Source organism: Acomys russatus, chromosome 14 (assembly GCF_903995435.1).
Source record: "Acomys russatus chromosome 14, mAcoRus1.1, whole genome shotgun sequence".
In the NCBI taxonomy this organism is placed as follows: domain Eukaryota; kingdom Metazoa; phylum Chordata; class Mammalia; order Rodentia; family Muridae; genus Acomys; species Acomys russatus.
Window position 1 is genome coordinate 45,909,571 of NC_067150.1, and position 20,691 is coordinate 45,930,261.

The 20,691-nt window shown below is 49.8% G+C and overlaps 1 protein-coding gene across 1 annotated transcript in view; it reads right to left on the bottom strand.

Moving 5' to 3' along the window:
• The window catches only part of Acsbg1 (acyl-CoA synthetase bubblegum family member 1), a 46,424-nt gene extending 30,588 nt beyond the window's left edge, over positions 1-15,836 (bottom strand). The window contains exons 1-4 of the mRNA XM_051156469.1: positions 15,702-15,836; positions 14,838-15,015; positions 12,106-12,204; positions 11,186-11,286 (exon numbers count right to left, since the gene is read on the bottom strand). Coding sequence (XP_051012426.1) covers positions 11,186-11,286; positions 12,106-12,204; positions 14,838-14,887 — 250 coding nt within the window. The 5' untranslated portion in view covers positions 14,888-15,015; positions 15,702-15,836. The remainder of the gene's footprint in view (positions 1-11,185; positions 11,287-12,105; positions 12,205-14,837; positions 15,016-15,701) is intronic.
• Positions 15,837-20,691: the final 4,855 nt, after the last annotated feature.

The following is a 20,691-nucleotide window of genomic DNA, read 5'->3' on the forward strand; positions in this document are numbered from 1 at the left end:
CCCCGTGGGAAGCCAACTTCTACTTGCCTCAAGGCTGCTACCAAAAGGGTATCTTGCCTCTGGTCCTGTATGAATTAGAAAAACAGTCAAGATGCCCTTGTCTTTCTGAGATACAGTCTTTGACTGCAAATAGAGTTTGAGGTTGGCAGAAAAAAAGTGAAAGCTCCTAGGCCTGAGACAGGAGAACATATCCAGGCCCAGTCAAAAGGAAATATGAGGCCAGGGACATGGCTGCCCGTGAGAAATACAGGCTGGGCCAGGGGAAGGCACCAGAGCAAGGGTCTGACTGTGGACCTGCACTGGCAGAGGCCAGAACCAGTTGGCTGGCATCCATTCACCTTTTCCAACTGAGTATCCCTTGCAGCTATTGCTGGAGCTCGCTGCCCTTAGAGTGCAGGTATGAGTCCTATCCTGCAGACCCAGGCCAGCAGCCCCAGCCTCCAACCCTGCCTTTTGCATACTCAATCCACTAACTAGAAGGCTACAGAAGGATGGACTGTAGAGGGTCAGGGTAACTTGGCTTCCAAATCTTGACCCTGTCACTCCCTGACGTGACCCTAGTAAGTTATCTTCCTCTTGGCTGTGCTGTGACCATGGAAGGTAGGAGGGGTTAGTGAGGACAGAGAAGCTAGGTGCTCAGGCAGCACTGTGGGGAATGAAGGCAGTGGACAGCCCTATTGGGAGACAGCTTAACAGTTTCCCACAGTCACTACAGCACCAGGCATTGTGGCTCCTAGGATCCATCCAAGACCAAAAAAAAAAAAAAAAAAGGTGTGTCTCCACAAACAGCTGTACGTGGATGCTTATAGGAATATTATTTACCAACCCAAGAGGTGAAAGAACTCAGATGTCCACAGACAGGTGACTAAAGGCACAATGTGGGTGATCCATGTGACAGGATACATCTCCATTCTAAGAAGGAGCAAGAACTGATTCTGATGTGGAGATAGCTCAAAGAAGCCAGATGCAAAAGACGATGAGTCTCATGATCCCAAGTATAAGAAGAATCTAAAGAAAGACTGGCTGGCCGCCTAAGGTAGGACTGGGAAGGGCCATAAGAAGGACATAAAACATCCTCTGGAGTTGATGAAAATATTCTAAAAGTGAATTATGGTCATGTCTATTCAACTCTGTAAATTTCTAAAAAAAAAAATAATAATAATAATAATAATTGTTGGATTGGCCTTGGCCAGATGGTTCAGCAGATACTGACACTTTCCTAAGGATCTGAGTTCAATTCCTAGGGCCTACACAGCAGAAACAAAGAGCTGACCCCTGGAAGTTGCCCTCCACCTGCATAACATGGTACCTTCACATCCTCAACCTACAAACACGTAATAAATAAATAAATAAGCTGAAAAGAAATCTTTGGATTGCATGCTCATATAAACTATACCTTACTGAGGTCGCTTCTAAAGTAATGAGAGGAGAGAAAAGAATGTGAGGAGGCCTGGGGATGTGGCGAGTGGGCGGGTGCTTAGCCAGCATGCACAAAGCCCTGGAGTCCATCTCCAGCACTCGATAAACTATGTGTGTACTACATGCCTTTAAAACCAACACTAACCAAGTGGAGCTAGCGGGGTCAGAAGTTCAAGGCCATCCTGAGCTACATAGCAAGTTTGATGGTCGCTTGGGTCTCAAACAAAACAAAACAAAACAGAACAGAACAAAAGCCAGGTGTGGTGGCGCATGCCTTTAATCACAGAACTCCGGGAGGCAGAGGCAGGCGGATCTCTGTGAGTTCAAGGCCAGCCTGGTCTACAAAGAGAGTCCAGAACAGCCAAGGCTACACAGAGAAACCCTATCTTGAAAAAAACAAACCAAGCCGGGCGGTGACGTCACACGCCTTTAATCCCAGCAGTCAGGAGGCAGAGGCAAGCAGATTGCTGTGAGTTTGAGGCTAGCCTGGACTACAAAGTGGGTCCAGGACAGCCAAGGCTACACAGAGAAACCCTGTCTCAAAAAAAGAAAAAGAAAAAGAAAAAGAAAAACCAAACCAAAAACCAAACAAACAAAAAACAAAAAAGAATGTTGCTCTTCCAAATAGAGCAAGGACCCAGAAGCCAGTGTGTTTAGTGTGTGTGGAGCTGGGCACTGTCTTATTCACAGTCCTTTTCCGACAGAGTCTTCTGACTGCTTGGACCAGAAAAAGTGGCCTCCTCCTATGATCTCTTCCAGAAGCCCACACCTCGCTGCACCTGCCCCCTGGCTGCCAAGCCGAGCAGAGGTAAGCTTCAGTCTTGTGATCCACTGCTAAAGCCTCCCTCAAGCCAAGCGTTTTCTTTCCTCTTTTTCTACATACACTGGGCCTTGCCAGGGCCTTACACATGCAGGGCGAGTGCTCTACTGCGATCTCCAGGCCAAAGCAACAGGCTTAACGTTAAGCAGGTATAATCCCTTGTTTTGATAGGAAAATCGCACCACTTCCTCTAAGAAAGATGTAATGGCTCCGAAGCCTGTGCTGTAAGAATGGGTGGGCCTCCTTACTCAAAGGCAGCAGAAAGGAGTTGCTTTTTATTTGGCTGCTATTGCAGACGGGTTGTTTTTTTGGTTTTGTGTGCCGCTGGGGCTACAATCTATACGATAGCCTACACTAAGCCACAAACACAGCTCAGCAGTGTGGTTGGTGTTTATTCAAAAAGTAGCGGGGCAGGGGAGGGAACGATCATGGCACTTGAGTAATAACCACAGAGGGAAAACTCAAAATGCCCACGAGACTTTTGTGGCTCATGTGTCAGCATCATAATAAATAATGCATTGTGATAAATAATAAATGGATGAGAGCCTGGCGACTTGCCATGGAACCCACAGCACAGTTTTCACTCCTACAGAGAAAGGCCTCTTGCTTTCTTTCAGATGCGGAGCTTCTACTTGTACCATCAGTTTCTTCGCCTTTGATGGAGACCCTGAACAATGTGATAGATCTCTATTCTGAGAAAAGCTACAAGCTTGGAGAGAGTGCAGTTCCTAACAATATGTCTTTGTGAAATGGCTGAGTAGACTGTGCTCTCCGCACAAAAAAATTTAGTCTGTGATGTAGTGCATATGTTAGCCATTCTGCATTATATATGTCTTAAAATAGTCTGCCATAAGCACATGGGGTTTGTTTGTTTTTGTTTTTGTTTTTCGAGACAGAGTTTCTCTGTGTAGCCTTGGCTGTCCTGGACTCGCCTTGTAGACCAGGCCAGCCTCGAACTCACAGCGATCCATCTGCCTCTGCCTCCCTGAGTGCTGGGATTACAGGGGTGAGCCACTACGCCCGCCCGGCAAATACATGGTTTTGAATTTGTCCATTAAAAAAATTTAAGGTGGAAATCAGAAATGCAAGCACAATAATTATGCCCCAAAGCCTCTGTGTCAGAGAGGTAACAGGGATCAGGGACTCCTGAGGAAATGGAAGAGGGTGTGCCACACAAAACAGGGCAGCCCGCTTCAGCGGTGGGGTCTGGTGCCCAGTAAGCGCGGTGTGTTGGCTAAGAATGGCCCTCAGGCTCATATGTTTGAATACTTGGTCCCTAGTTGGTGGGACTGTGTGGGAAGGACTAGGAGGTGTGGCCTTGATGGAGGAGGTGTGGCCTCGATGGAGGAGGCGTGTCACTGGAGGTGGGTTTGGAGGTTTCAAAAAGGCTTCACCATTCCCAATTAGCTCGCTCTCAGGTTTTTGTTTTGTTTTGTTTTGTTTTGTTTTGGGTTTTGTTTGTTTGTTTGGTTGGTTTGGTTTGGTTTGGTTTTTTTCTTTTGTGCTTGTGGATTGAGAGGTGAGCTCTCAGCTGATGCTTCAGCACCACACCTGCCTGCCTCTTTCCATGCCTCTGATGACGTGATGATCATAGACTCTAACCCTGTGGAACCATGAGCTCAAAATGAAATACTCTCTTTTATAAGTCACTTTGGTTGTGCTGTCTTATCTCAGCAACAGAAAAATAACTAAGACAAATGGAGAGCAAGAGTTACCAGAAATTTGTATACATGTGTATATTCAGATTTACTATATGTACTATATATAAAACCTATATTTTTTGGACATTTAAATTTTATTTATTTATTTATTTATTTTAAAAATTATGTGGGCAGATCAAATGTAGTCATTAACCAAATCACCCATCCCAGGCTCTCTAGAGGACAGATTTCTAGAGGTAGAATTACTGGCTCAGAAAAATAAAAGTGCTTTTAAATTTTTGTTTTGGTCCTAGGGAATCTGATACTTTGGATTGAACCTGATCACGTTCTAACAATGTGTTCCTGCCCCTGGGCTCCAGCCTCAGCCATGTTTTTAAATTTTTAAAAAATAATTTATTTAATTTTTTAAAATTTGTGTGAATTGGTGTGAAGTTGTCAGATCCCCTAGGAATGGAGTTACAGAGAGTTGTGAGCTGCCATGTGGGTGGTGGGAATTGAACCTGGGTCCTTTGGAAAAGCAGCCAGTGCTCCTAACCACTAAGCCATCTCTCCAGTCCCCGTGTTTAAATGTTCGTTGCACATTTTTGGACAGAGTTATTCATCTAATGTTTTTATGTCTTGTCCCTGCTTTAGTCCCGGGAGACTATTTTTGCTTTTGTGTGCTCGGCTTACCCTCTGCCTGAAAGGAGGAAAGACAGGTGAGAAGAGAGGCGAAGTTGGTTGGTCTGCAGCTCAGGCCCCTCCTAGTCCAGCTGTTTCATGAAACAGGCCAGAGCCCTGGCCTTGGCGAGCCATGCTGCAAGAACAGGGTTTCCTAGCAGCTCGAATCTCCTGGCCCTCCTGTCCACAGGCCCAGCTAGGCCAGAAGAGAAAACCTGGGGAAAGGGCTAGCCAGCTATCCTCTCTCAGGAAGGGGTCACCATGGTCACACGAGTTGAGCGCTATCTGTATGCCCTCAACCTTCTGTCACCTAGCTAAAGCTATAGGTCCCTAGGGAGGCAAGTGGTAGCAGAGCTGAGTGACAGACCTGGGCTCTAGAACCACACTGCCTGACACTCACACTGTTCTCTTCTGAGGTGCTGTCCCTCACAACGGCCTTCACTGTAAAGCTTGTTCCCGTATCTCCTCTGGGAAAAGACAGTAACTCTTGCCCAAATCCTGTCTTGGTAACCTTGGACTTCCAGTTGATAACTTGTCCCACATTCTTCTCGCTTCCAAAGTGTCGTTTCCAAACCCAAATCAGATCTGCTCAAAAACCTTTCTTCAAGCTCCTGGGACTCTGGCCACTCCCTTGTTGTCTGCCAGGCTCTCTCTCTCTCTCTCTCTCTCTCTCTCTCTCTCTCTCTCTCTCTCTCTCTCTCTCTCTCTCTCTCTCGGGGTTCCCTTAGCTAGCCTCGCCTTAGCAACCCCTTCCTCCCTTCCTGAGATGTTTCTACTCTCCTATGCCTCCTCCCTCCATACCTTTGTGCATGTTTTGACTCTAGCAGGAAGACCCTTCGCTCGGCTACAAGGACATATTCTCTGTCACGTCAAGACCCATGTGCTGCCCTCTGGCTGAGAGTCACCATCCCTAAGCTAAGTGGGAGCTGAGCCACAGCTGCACCTGCCTCCCCTGCTTGGCAGTACAGGTGACCTCCCCTTTGGGTCCTGGGCATCAGCAGCCAGGTACCAAGCAGGCCCTTTAAGTGTCTAGAAGAGATTACATCGGCCTCCTCATTCTAATAGAGGCTGAGTAATCTGTCTCTCTGGCTGGGGTGCTCAGGACTAGAAAGACTTAGAGAATGAGGGACTTCCAAGACCCCTCAAAATTCAACAGGGGCACAACCATTGCCTCTCTGCTATCCTTAAGTTAATGTTAATGCTGGCGTAACAGCCATGATTTTCAGCTAGCGGCCAGTTGAAACCGCCATCACCCAGCAAGGCAGCCAGGAGAAGACTCCAGACAGTGATTACTACAGCTCACTCTGCCACGCAATCGGAGGCAAGCCAATAGAAGCCTGTGCCAGAAGCCACAGTCCTGCAGCTAGCTGAGTACTGCCTACTGCAGAGCCAGGCTGCCTGGGCATGTGGGGTGGGCTTTTCCTGACCCACTCACACTGCCTGTTGCCTCCTTTTTCTTCTATTACCTTTCATGTTGCCTGTCATCTTGGCCTGACCCTGGCAGGGTGCTTATCAATCCACCCATTGTGCTAAAGGGTGCTGGGGCAGGGAGGGAGGTGTGTGTTCTGGGTTCCCCCCCGCCCCCGAACAAAGGCTTCTAAACAGCAGACTGAGAAGGAGAAAAACACCAGCACAGGGGTGGAAGGTGAGGGGTGGATGGCAGGGATGAGGGACAGGGGTGAGGGATAGGGGTGTTTTCTGTAGTCTGTGGGAATAGGCAACCTCAGAAGCAGGAAGGGGAGGAGGGGGAAGAGGGGAAGGGCACACACTGGGCCTGAGGACAACAGGCTCTCAGGCCGGTGGCAGAGTTCTTTCCAAGACCGAGTGAGTGATATCAGACATGGCGCCCACACTCCTGCCCCTGGTGACCTGTGGAGAACTAGCCCCAGGATGTCTTCTCACATGGGGCTCCCATGAACAGGGCCTCTAGGTGCCCTATGGGCCTCATGGGGGGGGGGGCACTCTTAGGGAAATAGAAGGTGCAGAGATCACCTTGGCCTCAGAACATGAGGAAGGATAAGGACAAGGCACGAAATTCAGAGTGGCCTGTTCAGACCTTGGTGGTATGGTGTAGACTATTCTGCTAAAAAACAAAAACAAAAACAAAAACAAAAAACAAAACAACAAAACAACGAGTTATTTTGTTTCTCTGTACTTGGGAGGAGAAGCCCTGGAGCTGGCAGCCCCTGCTAGGCTTGCCAGTAATGAGTCAAGGGTAAAGTGACCCTAGGCAGATGTCTGCCATCTCTGAGCCTTGGTTTTCCTGTCTGAATGATAACAAGGAAGAACACATAACTGCTATGAGCCTCTCCCAGTTGTTGCTCTAGGGTCTCTAGCCAGCTTAGATGGCACAGAGGAGACTCTGGGGTGGGCACCTGCTGGGGAGGAATGAAGTCTGGAACCCTCCTACCTGTCCTGAAAGGAAAGTCCCCAGGAGAGGGCAGAGGTTCAGGACAGAAGTCAGTGTCTGAAGAATGTCTAGGAGGCGCCAAGTACCCGACCCCTGGAAAGGTCTCTCCAAGGACCGTCCAGATGCATCTTTGGCTGACAGGGCTGGGATTACTTCCTGTTTGCATTTCATAGATGAGGAAGCACCGCCACCATCTCTTTAGGCCTCCAGGAAGCCCTTCCCACTTCCCCCAATCCTATTTCCACAAAGGCTAAGGTGATATTTAGGCCTCTGCCCAGCCCCCAGCTTCAGGCTCTGAGCTCCTTGAGATAAGGGAGAGACTTGTTCCCTTCTGTCTCTCCAGTTTGCTGCTCCAGCCTGGGCCTTCACATGTGTCCCTGGGATAAGAGTAAGGGACTAGAAAGTGGTAGGGACCCTTGAGCCCCAAAGGTCCTCCCTGGCCTAGAAACCAAAGTGGGGTCAATGCCCACTTCCTAAATCTTCAGCTTGGAGCTCACCCAGTAGAACTCAGAACTTCCCTGGGCGGGCGAGTGGGCAGGCAGGAAGGGGTGGAAAGCTACCCGAGTCGGCACCTCTATCAGCTGTGTCCCTGGCAGCTGCTCTCCCTAGGTCCCCTCCCCCCTCTTCTTCAGCTGGGGTCCATGTTTAACCTAGAAAGGGCTAGAAAGAAATGTGTCTCAGGCCCTGGCACAAGGCTGCCTTTGTGTAGAGGTCAGATTCCAGCAATTGGCTTGGCACCACTGTTCCCTGGGAGCTCAGCCTGGGGCTTGGAGTTTAGGACCCTCAAACCTCTTGGGAACTCAAGGAGACCAAGGAACCTCTGAGGGGCCCTTGGTGAACCCTGACTCTAGCAGGCGAGAATCCAGGAGCTCTGTAGTAGCTAGGTGGAGGGAGACTGGGGCTGGCCTGACTCCTGTATGCAATGGAGTCTAGGGCCCAAAGAGACAGGATGGACCATTAGGAATTCTACCTCTAATAAGCTGTTGGGCTCAGAGAAAATCACTTCTGGTTGTAGAGACCCACGTCTTTCATCCCAGCACCCAGGAGGCTAAGGCAGGATAATGGCAAGTTCAAGGACCACTGGGCAACAGAGTGAGATGCAAGAGAGACAGACAGACACGCAGAGAGAAACAGACAAAGAGAAACAGAGAGAAGGCAGTTTGGGAATCACTAAAGCTCTCTCTGAGGTTTCTTTTCTCAACTAGAAGTGATTAATGCGCCTTTCCTCTCTGCTGCTAGGAAGAAGAAAATGAAAAAGCACTTTAGCAGGAGTCCAACCGCAGGAACTGTTCAACAAGAGGCAGCTGTACGCATGTGCTGCTGGAGAGGATTATGGGACTTTCTATCCTGTCTGGATCCCACAGATGCCCCTCCCAGGCCTTTGGAACGTACTAGTTCCTGCTGTCAATCTTCTGAAAAGCACTATGCCACTAGGCAGCTTCATAATCCACCCACCCAACCTGCGACCCCTCCTCTCCCCTTTTCAATGGCTGCCATAGCCCAGTTTCCCCCCAAACCCCACAAGCGTCTTCATCTAGGGAGACAAAGAATGTCAGGCCTAAACTCAAGGTCTAGCAGGCTGATGGTAGCTGATGAACTCCAGTTACATCTGGAACTCTGGGCTGTTCCACCAACATCCTCGCACCCCCTCCCCCAGGGGCATGAGTGGGGTCCTTAGGAGCCCATTTACCCTCTGTTCTGAGTGCCTGCTGATAGCCATGAGGATAAGAGGTCCATTAGATAGACAGACAGACAGACACAGACGCACACATATACATACACACTGCCTCTAGCCTAGTGGAGTAACAGGGTCTGTGGATAGCAAAAGTTCCTCCACACCTAGGATGCTCACCCAGCCCTCCAGCCAACCTGCCTCACTCCATCCATGATGACCCCAAGAGTCTGTCTGCAGAGAGGCTGGGACTCCGGGGAGGGCAGGAATGACACTTAGTTCAGGAGCCCCATAGGCAGGAACACAAGGTAGAGTCAAGACAGGGCCCACTGGCCTGTCCCTGACAGATCCCCCACAGTCCTGGTAAACTAGTTGTGGTGGCTTTGTGCCTTCTTGTAACCCCACCCTACACTAGCTTTAGTGTCCTCTTCTTATCCTTCCTGTCCCCATATATCAGATGGCACTGTAGACAGGGCCTTCACCAGGCACCAGGTGTCCATGCCCACCTTGTTCAGGCCTGCCTTTTCCTGTACCAGTAGTGCAGGCATGAGGATGGTTGTATTCCAACTGAGCAACCGAGGCCCACAGGCTAGTATCACCTGTGCTTGCTAGGGGAGCCAGATGTCCTCGGGCTCTCCCATATTAGCTCCCTTCCTTCTCTTTCAGCTATAAGAGTGCCAGCATTACCACCCACCTCCCAGACCTCTGAGACTTAGGGCTTCCCTGGCCTAAGCTACTGGTTCTGACACCTGCCCTTCAAGTGCCTCAGGCAGCAATTAACCTTCTTGCTGTTTGTGCAGGAAGAGGGCACTGGAGGGAGGACAACAAGTCAGTGAAGTGCCTGGGCTCTCCAGCGCAGGCGTGCTCAGGGCAGGGAAAGCTGCCTGGGTGTCCTGTTAGCTCTGCTTTTTGCCTCCTCTGGAGCCTAGCAAACTATTCTCTGAAAGCAGGGCACAATCTGGCTTCTTCTCCTCTACCTCTGATAGGTGGGGGGAAGGGGAGGCACACACATGTGAGAGGCTTAGGCACACAAGACACGCTTAGGCCTCCAGCTAGACTCTTGCCAAGGCCACCAGAGGCAGCTTATTACCTGCTAACTGCAAGCTCACTCCATGAAGGGACCGGAGAGGGAAGTGCCCAGGAACCCTGGTCTAGGGCCTCTCTGCTATACACTCCTTTGGTTGTTGTTTTCAGATATTTTATTTTATTTTATATTCTGGGAACTTGCCATGCATCCCTGGCTAGCATTAAACCTGGAACAATCTTCCTGCCTTGGTCTTCTAAGGGTTGAGACTACAGGTATGTGCTATTATGCCTAAAATAAATATCTCTTTATGCCTCAGTTTCCCTGAGGAAACTGGCTTTAGTTACTTCCTAGTTACTTACTAGCCTATGACAATACTTGCAACACAGCAGAGAAACCTGGGCCCTGTTGTCTTTTCACCACTCAGGGGTCTCAGCAAAATCCGGTCAGCAGAAATACAAGGAGATAGGATTTGAGACGGGGCCATGGGCCTCTTACTCTTTCCTTGGCCCCTTGTTCTAACATTACTCTGTGGTTCAGAGACTTAGAACCTGGCTCCTTCTTCTTTGCTTTGTCTCATTTCACACACTGCCACCCATCCTCCCAAACCTGTAGACACTTTAGGCACAAGGAAAACAGGCATGCCCAAATGGAAGGCCATGAGACAAAACATAGACACTTGACAGCAACTTGTCTTCAACTCCAACGAGCTCCCTCTCAGAGGCCCGCAGAGTGGGATGGCCACCAAAGGCTGTCTGTCTGTCAGTCTGTCTACTCTAGGAGGAGTGTACAGCCAACAAAATCTAAGACTGGAAAAACCAGCAACACAGTGCTCAGCCCTGGAAAGGAACCTGGGCCAGGGCCAGTTAGGTCCAAGGACAGCACAGATAGTGGGGAAGTGGGAGACTCTCAGCTGAGTAGCCTTATTGTTTCTTTTTTGATTTTGAAATGCTGCTTTTGTTACAATATTGTTCCCCACTCGCTTTGATAAACACGAACAAATGCTGCAACGGTAGAATTATCACCCGGATAAATTTTCAAGGTAAATGATAACTGCCTCTACCTTGAGGCACATTTATCTGAGGGGAAGGTCGCTAAGAGAGCATGTGACGATCCAGCTTCCAAAACAAACGGTGCTAGCTTGCACCCGTCTGCCTGCCCCATGCCCCAGTAACTAGCTCCAAATTCCCAAGGTGTTGCTTAGCTGGCTTGGCCCCTTCGCTCCCTTCAGCAGCCTAAGTGAGCAGGGCATTGCCTGCTAGGGTCTTCCCATTGTCAGCCTCCTTCCCAACCTTACTGAGGAAGAAATCGACCCCTTCAATCTGTCATCATGCCTGGTCCTGATAGCAGCTGTGGCAGCCACGAGTGAAGAGTTAGATGCCGCCCACCCCCCACCCCACCCCCCGAACATGGACATAGTTAGATTTCTGAGTACTCTTCCCCAACACTCTGCTCTGTGGCTCCCAGCAGCCCCTTCGACTCCCCCACCCCCAGAAACACTCCATTCGCGCAAACTCACCTGCCGCATCCAGCGAGGCAGCCCTGGCCTTCTCTGGAGCTGAGAGCTCAAGACAGTGACTCGGGGACTCTTTGGAGAGTGTCCGACCATCGATTAAGGAGCTGGTGGGGAGGATGGGTAACATTGGTTAGCATGTCTTGGGTTCTATCTCACTTCCTCCAGCCCCTCCCTTGCCCTCTGTAGGAGAAGAAATCAAATCATGCTAGGCTCTCCTTTGCTCTGTGTCTCTGTGCATGGGTTCATGTCTCCCTCTGAGCCTCAGTGTCCCCATCCAGACAAGAAAGGGTTGGACACTGGCTTTGAGAGACTCTGAGCTTTCATTCTAAGAGAGGATAGGCTTTAAGGGTTGGGAGAAGCCCCTTCCCATCATTCTTTGCACCTACTAGTTCAGGAGATGCTCAGAGTGGATGTTCCTAGGACTCTTGGAATCCTAAGAGGCTCCTTCCACCACGGTGTGTCTGCCTGCAATGCTGATGGAGTGCCCCATGGAGAGGACATGGGCCAGGGAGGCCTGGGACTCTGCTTGTCCTAGCTCCCTCTAGTCTCCCAAGCAGGGTGGCTCTGAGTGTCAGATATCAGCTGGGTTTCTGTCATCATCTCAGCCTCACTGTCCCTCAGCCCCTCATCAGCAGTCCTTCCCAGGGTTTGCCTGGCCACACATCACCTTCCTGAGTAGATGAGCAGAGCGATTTCGATACACACCCTCAGGACTACACGGGGCTGCAAGATTGTACACCACCAGGGACACAACATCGTCATAGCTATGTAAACAGAACCTACGGGAAGTGTATAGTAGGTAACCTGTATAGCTGGTCATAGATGCCCTGAGGGTATGACCCTGGCTCCAGGGAGTCCCATCTATTTGTCTGGGTGGTGTTCGCCCCATCCCTGCCCAGTTCCCAGGAAGCCAGGCCAATTACCTGCTTCGTACATTCGGCCTTATTCCTTGCTGGCACTGCAGGTTCAAACTAAGTTTTCGAACACACCCAGGCCCACCTGGCAGCAGTCTGCTTAAGAACCTGAGATATGTTTTAAAGCAAAAGACATAGGAAGTTATGAAGGGAGAGGGATGGGACAGGGAAGAAGGAGAGGACTGAGTTGGTCCTTTTTATGTGCACACTGTGAGTAAGGCATGGACCACAGGGCTGGAGCATCCCCTCTGTTGCTCTGATGACCTGGCACAGAAGGGAAGGACTGAGTTGGCTCCTTCTTGTGCACATCTGCTCCAGGGAGGAGAGAAAGGATGACGAAGCTGAGGTCTCTGAACACTGTGCATTTACTGACTTGTGTATGTGTTACACCACTGTTCTCTAGGACTGCTGGGTGGGAGCTGTCCCACATGGGAACAAAGGCTAATGCCACCAACCAAACCCATGAGTTCCCATAGTGAGCCATATCCTAAAAAAAAAAAAAAAATAGGGCCAAACCCTGTGCTCAGAACTGATCCATCTTTGAAGTCACTGAGTGAGTGGAGAGCCTCCACAAAATTACTTATAATCTCCCACCATCTTAACAGGCTCCTCCAAACAGGTCTGTTTTTAAGTCTCCACCATTAAAGATACAGGTACACTTCCCAATTACATTTGGGCAAACTGGTTCTGACTTTCACAAAGCTAGACAAAGGAAATTAAGAGACAGCCACCTGGAGAAGCCAGAGGGCTAAGCTCCTTGTCCTGATGGATGAGAGCCTTCTGGTAACAGAGTGAGGGGAAGGCCATCTTCCTAGAGCAGGCTTTTCCTTGGGTCTGGCACCCAGTACAGGAGAACCTTCCAACTTAACAAGCCTACTCTCCCTCCCTTTATGTGGACCCTGTTCTTTCTCCAGGGGACACCTCACTTACCCTTGCAGCTGGCCCACAGAGGGTCATATTCAACCCTCATGTCCTGGGCTTAGAGAATTTGGGGTACCTGGGTTAAAAAAAAAGTAAAAAAGGAATTTTCCAGACAAATTAGCTGATCTCCCCTGGAGAGGGCCTTGGAAGCTGAAGCCCTTCAAGGGACGGTCATCTGAGTTAGAAACCTGAGTTAACGTCCCTCCTGCTCACTTAGGGTTCTAGCTAGTGGTGGAAGTGGGTTCCGCTGCGTGATAGCAAGATCCATCCCCATGGATGAACCACAAGCCTCACACAGCTTCTCTTCTTTGTCATTGCTGCAGGAAGCTCAGATTCTGTGTGTTTTTAACTCTGTCCTACATCGTTTTTGCCATTGTTGACACTGATTTCTAGCAAGGTATCTTTTTGTTGTTGTTGTTGTTTTTTTTTTTTTTTTTTTTTTTTTTTTAAAGAGCAGAATAGGAAACAAATGGGTTCAAACTATAGGTTAGCCCAGAAAGGAGATCCCCAAATGGAATAGCCCATGGCTCCCTCAAAACCCTACTCTTAGACTCTTCAGAAGCAGTTTGGCCTAGCATGTGTGGGGCTCCATGGTCAATCCTCAGCACTAAGGGAAAAAAAAATGAGTTCTCTCCTTTAGGCCCTCTGCTTGTTCCAGAAGGGCAGGTGACCAGCGACTGAGCCTAGCAGGTAAGATGACACTACAGATTGTAACGAGGTAATGAGCCTGTCATTTGTGCCTGTCATTCTGGAAGAGTAGACTTGTCCCGGAACCAGTGCTCTGGGAGCTGGCAGGTTTCCAGGAAGGAGGAAGTCACCTTGAGTAATAAAATGACAATGACGGTGGGAGAAGCGCCTGAGCTGACTTGCCTGTGTTTTGGATTCCAAGGAGGAAGAATTCCAAGATGGCGGGAGGCTGGCTGCTGTCACCCAGTGTTCTCCTCACAAAAGCAAAGCCAGGGTTCTGTGCTACCTCCCCAGGTGTGCAAGGAACAAGAAAACCAAGGTGTGTCTGAGGAGCTTGATAAGATGCATACAGGGCAGAGGCGTGTGGCAGGACCTGCTCACCACCTCCCTCTTACCCATCCCATCCTTCCACCTCATCCAGTCATCCAGGCTTGCCACAGGAGAACTAGTGAGGACCATCTGGGCACAGAGCTCCCTGGCTTCCTTAACTCTTCAGGAAGCCCTCCTAGATTCCCCCAATACCCTCTAGCTTGGTCTTTGAAGGTCACACACAGAGAGTTCCTGGAAAGTAAGGGCCATTCCCAATTTGCCTCTGCTCTCGGCTATGAGTAATCACTGTGGGAGCCCAGTAAACGATCCTCACATCGTCACTGAGGGTGACACATAAGTTAAGGGGAGCCCTTGCCTCCTGTGTGAACCTCACAACGATCCATTTCTGACATATTCTTGTCACCCCATTCTTCCCAGTTATCCCTCCGCAGTAATGCCACAGGTGCTCAATAAATGTCTTCCTGAAACAACCTAGCATTGAGTCTGTCCATCTGCTAGGGCACGACTGACTTCGCAAGCTGTATGCCGTGCTCAGACCACCCTGTGAATCCGAGCCATTTCCTAGCACACGTCCTCTGCTAGAGGACAATTTAGGAAAAGTGCTCAGTGTGGTCATCTGTCATCTTTATTCCTGGTGAACTGTCACAGATCTCTTGAGAAGAAGACTGGACAGTGAGATGGGGAGGGTGAGTGAGTGCAGTGAAGAGCCTTAAACCCAGGCCTGGGACTCAGGTACTGTGCTAAGTACTGCCCCATAAGAGACGGTGGGGAGGCAGGAAGATGGTGGGACCCTGGTTCCTTACACGGTCTTCAAGATGGAGCTGGCAGACCTGAGAAGAAGCGCCTCTGGCATGGTCCCTGTGGGGTGGCTGCACCCCTCGAGCTCACCCAGGAGAGAGGGAGAACCTCAGAGGGTGTGTCACAGCGTCCCCTGGGGAAGGCCACCGCAGCCCCAGAGAGGACCAACTCGACCAGACCGCCCTGCAACAGAGACACAGCATGAGTCACTGCCCAGGCCTAGCAGGGCGAGGGGCCGCCGTTGCCCTCTTTTGAGGCATGACTCACCACTCCTGGGGCTGGGCACCTGACTGCAATTTACTGCCTCCTAAACCCACACGTTCTTTCAATCTGGGAACAACACAGACTCACAGGAGGTGGCTGCCTTGAGGCACCTGGCTGGCTCAAGATTCCCTAGTGCCAATTGCTCACCTGCAAAAGCAATTCACTCAGATGTCCGGGACTCCTGCTTTGCAAAAACTTCTGACCACTAGTCACTAGCCTCTCTGCTACGTGAACTGTTCATCTCTCTCTCCTCAAAGGCAAAAGACAATCAACATCCGGCAAGCCTGAGAATGCTCTTAATGGAGGTGTTACCTCAGTGCCACCCTGAGTCCTAAAAGCCCCAACGAGAAGAAGATGGTTTCTTCAGACACATGCTGAGGCTCCCCAAAGAAGGCTGGGTCCACACTTCGCAATCCTGTTACCTTGTACACTAGACCTCATATCCCAGCTTCCTTTTGGTCTATATGGACTGCCTTGTCTCAAAGATGAGGCCTCTGAAAACTCTCTCCAGTCCTCACTCCCATCCCACAGACCCTGCCCCCCCTCACAGAAGTCTCACGGCAGAGGGCCTGCCTAGCAGGCTCTGCCCCAAACACCCCTCTCACCTTCTTCTTTCTTGTGGCAGCAGGCTCAGGGCTGCATACCCCTTGCTCCTGCAGCTAAGGCATGGTGAATCTGAGAACTGGCTGCCGCAGTGGCCCAGGTTCCGGGTGATGAGCCATGAGGGCTGGGCATGAATGGGGACCCGCCCCAGCCCGCCTTGGGGCTCCTGACAAGGTGTGGCCCCAGACACCTCTGACCCACATGGCACAGGACCCAGCTGCCCACCTATGTGCTTCTTACATAAGTGGGGCGGAAAGCAGGACAGGAACCTGTCAGCACAGTGCTAGAGACAGCTTGTTGGCTGCGATCCCTGACAGAGCCTTGGAGAAACTGCTTCTGTTACTGGGCCATACACTTGGTGGGGAGAGAGCCCATCCCGGGACCTCTGGGGTTATGCCAGAAGATTGACTTGTTTGTTCAATTTGATTTGGGGGGGGGGTAGGGTCTGCTTTTATAGTTCCTAAGTACATATACCTTGTCAAATGGGCTGGCCTGGTTTCCTGTATCCCCTGCTCAATTTTGTAACGTCAATGTTATTAATAGCCCCATTTTCCAGATGAGTAAATGGAGGCCCATGTTACACAGCCAGCAAGAGGCGGAGCCAGCATGTTTAAGCTGGCTCTCCACAGCTGGCCCTGATACCAGGGTGCCAGGACACAGGTTTATCTGGCGCTTGCACCACCAACTCAACCATTCTACCTACCCTACCTCAGAGAGCCCTCATCCATGGACTTTGCCATCAGCTTCCCACTGCACCAGACACTGGTAGGTTTGCAGCTGCTGTGGCTCCTTTAAAACAAGAGCCCTGCTGCCAGGAGAGCCCTTCCCACCCGCTTCTGAGAGGGGTCCCCTGTTGGCACACCTCTTTCTGGAGCTGGGTGGCTAGTCCAGGGCATTTAGCATTCAGGGACTAGAAACTGCTAGGAAACCAAATTTTAACTCAGCCCTTATTCCCAGAGATGGGGATAACCTCTCTCAAGCCCCAGTGACTGACAGCTTCCCGGGGAGGGAGGTGGCGAGGATCCTCCCTCCTACCCTGGGTATTGACTTAATACCTTCTGTGAGCCAGATGGCATGTGGGCTATTGGGGCAGAGGCAAGCAAACTGGATGTGGCTAAGCGATATGGGTTTGATGGGTAATTAGCATGATGTGTTCAAGGCTCCTGGGAGAAGGGGTGTCATCAGAGACAGCCCTGGAGAGGGGAAAGACGGGACGCTGAGTGGGGCCGGCGGTATGACTACTTCACGTGAAACACTAGGGATAGGACAGGACAAGCCAGTATGGGTATCAGACCCGGGTGGTGGACCATCCAGTCTCGGTTGGGCAGGCTCATGGGCAGGGCCTTGGGCCAACGTAAAGATCTGTCGGGTATATGTAGTCTCTGGGAAAGGATTAGGGTAAGACATCCATGATTTAACATATGCCCAGAGCCACCAGAAGGGTCATATTGGAACAGGGTCCTGGGGCCCTTAACTGAATGAGTCCTAGTAGGAGCGTGTTGTTTACCGAGAGGCCTCGCCCTGACGCATTCATCCTTCCTAAACCTTGGTTCCCATCTTGATGGGTGGGGCAGTCATCTAGTCAGTTCCCTTTCACCCAGCTGGCAGTACCTAGACTGAGTGTTCAACCTGCTTAAGCCAAATCCCATTGTCTGGGTAAAGAGATAAATAACGTCAATTATCAAGGTCTACTACAAATGGAATTGGCTTGCACATTGGTCAAACCCAAGACAGACTTCTCTGGACACTAACCTTTGGATTTTGGCCCAGGCTTTGCCTTGACCATGCGACCTCAGACAACTCCTGGCTCTCCCCTGGGACTCCATATTCTGAGATGTCACAGATAAAGGGCCTCCCAGTTTCTTTCTTCACCATGATCAACAACCAAAGGCCTGGGCTAGAGTTCTGTACTAAGATAGAAGGCTACAGTCTGCCCGATGCCAGGATCCCAAGCCTCAGAGGGCAGGGGGAAGCACCAGGGAATAAGAATGGCTTGTGCTCATAACTTTACTGTGACAAGAGCTTACCGGCTGTTGTGCAATGCTCTCTGTGTTTTACATCTGTGGACACATCCACGCTCACAACAGCCCAGAGAAATTCTGCTGCTGTTTGCACTTTATAGATGAAAAAGCACACTCAAACACAGGCTCGGGAAGGTGGGCTCCAGAGCTCACGTCCTTAGCCAGCCAGACATCCTGGACATCTCAAGCCCCTCAGGCGATTGGAACCAGACAGAGCAGGGACAAGAAGCCAGTAGAGAATGGGGATCTCATGATCTTCCACATCGGTTCCTGACTTCGTATCAGAAATCCAGTGTTGTAACTAATGGTATGGATAATAAGAAAGGTCGGAGCTCAAGTTCCAAAATCCTAATGAAGCCATCTTTTTCTTTTAACTCCAAAGTGTCCTTTCTTTCCTTCTCTCTCTCTCTCCTCTCTCTCCCTCTCTCTCTCTCTTTGTCTCTCTCAGTCTTTCTCTCTGTCTCTGTCTCTCTCTCTGTCTCTCTGTCCCTGTCTCTGTCTCTGTTTCTCTCTGTCTCTCTGTCTGTCTGTCTGTCTGTCTCTCTCTCTCTCTCTCTCTCTCTGTGTGTGTGTGTGTGTGCGTGTGTGTATACATGGGCATATTTGCACACATGTGGAAGTCAGAGAACAACTTCTCTTGTTCTACGATGTGGGCTCAAGGGATCAAACTTAGGTTTTCAGGTTTGGCTGCGCATCCCTCACCCCCTGAGCTATATCTTTTACGTGGCACCAACAATAATACAACCGGTGGCCTTGATGACCAGAGAGGGGCTTGATGACCCTAGGGGAGGCAGTGTGAAGCTCAATAATTCTAGCTCAGAGAGGACTTGAAAGTCACCCGTTTTCCACTGACTGCCATTTTTTATTTGACTCGCCGGATGTGTGCTCCTTCTCTCTGCAGGGCCTCCGCTGCTCCATCTCCAGAATAGGTACATGGATAGGCTGGCAAGCCCCGCTCTCATGAAAGATGATTCTCTGCTTCTCTCCCAGGGAGATGAGGGGAGAGACGCACACCGCCTGTTCCTCTAGCTCTAGGTGAACCTCAGTACGGAGGGAAGCCTTCTGTCAGTGCACCCAGCTGTGTGCTGATGCTGGCTTTCAGCGTCGTCAGTCCCTGCCCTGAGGAACGCACCAGCCAAAGAAGAGAAAGAAGTGACACATAACCATAATCTGTACTTCTCGGACCTTGGCAGGCAAGGGGCTTGGCTGTGGGGTGGCTGGAGTGCCATCGAGCAGCACAGAGGACTCCAAACTCTAGCATTTCCGAGGTAGACAATGTTCCAGTTACTTCCCCGGACTGGTTCATTTAGTGGTCATAACTGACTGCGACCCACATTTTATGAGGGAATGGAAATGCAAGGAGATGAAGTAGGTTGCTGAAGGCCACACAGCCAGTGAGCTGGGCAGCTGAAACCCAGGCTAGCCGACTCCAGAGTTTTATGGTGGGTTTTTTGTTTTGGTTTTGTTTTACATTTTGTTTTCTGGTTGTGGGGAACAGAATGAAGTTGAATAATTTATTCGTGCATGCTGACTAACCTCTGCGCCTGAGCCCAGCTCTATGAAGGCCCCAACTCTACTCCATATGTCTTAGCAGCATGTGATTTCCTAGAAACAACTGACCCAGAAAAGCAGATGTGGTGGCTAAAGTTCTGGTTTAATATGTTTGTGCTTGTAAAGCCTTCAAACTATCATAGTCTTATTCCTTCCAACACACAATTCATAATAGCAACCATCTGGCCAAGAGTTAGCAGACGGCTGAAATTAGGTACAAGCAAAGGGGAACGGCAATATCAGAAACAAACCCTGATAGTGACACCGATATGGAAGAGAAGATACCAGAACTTTATAGCAGTCATTAAGACAAATGAGAAAATTAAAGGGGGAAAAGTATGCACCTCCCCCATTCCCCTCCCCCTCTGTGTGTGTGTGTGTGTGTGTGTGTGTGTATACAAGTATGTGCTGCCTGCCTTTCTGTCTGTCTGTCTGGATATTTGTGTGCTTGAATGTGTGTGGGTGCATGTGGAGGTCAGAGATCAGCACTGGGTGTGTTCTCCCATCACACCTGGTCATTGAGTCAGGGTCTCTCACATGAACCCAGAGCACACCAAGTAGGTGAGTCTAGCCAGCCAGCTTGTCCCAGGATTCCCTCTTTCTACCTCCTGAATGCCACATCCACCCAGATTTACATGGGCACCTGGAGATCTCAGGTCCTCTCACTTGCATGGCAAGTTCCTCACTGACTGGGCCTTCTCTCTAGCCCCCAGGGAGGGAATCTCCACAAAACAGCAAAGTGTAAGGTAAGTACAGCCTCTGAAGAAAAAGGTTTACCAGATGGCCTCAGATTCAAACTGACAAAAAGTGTTAGTGAACTTGAAGAAAAATAATAGAAAGAATTCAATCCAGGGAACAGAGAGAAAAGAAAGTCTAAATTCAATAGGAGAAAACATTACTGAGAGAAGTTGGATAACTAACTAAGGAGAAGCCTTAGGAGTGAGAAAACATTGTTGCAGTTTTCATGATCCATCCTGTGGACCTGGAGGCCAGCACTCAGGCTTTGGCAGGATGGAGAGGTCAGCCTGGGCTACATAGTGAGACTCTGGCTCCAAAATAAATAAAATGAGACAGAGAGAGGAGGGAGGGGGGATTAATTGATATAATATTGGCCAAATTGGCCAAAAGTCAATAATCTCTATAAAAAATCCTGGGTAGTATCCTCACAAAAAAAAAAAAAAAAAAAAAGCACCCAGGGGCTCAGCAATTAAGAGAACTGGCTACTTTCCCAAAAGACCAGAGTTCAATTCCCAGGATCCATAGAGCAGCTCACAACTATAACTCCAGCTCCAGGAGATCCAATGTTGCCTTCTGACCTCAGGGAGCACCAGGCACATATCAAGATATCCATACACATTAATAATAATAATAATTAATAATTAATAATAATAATAATAATAATAATAATAATAATAATGTT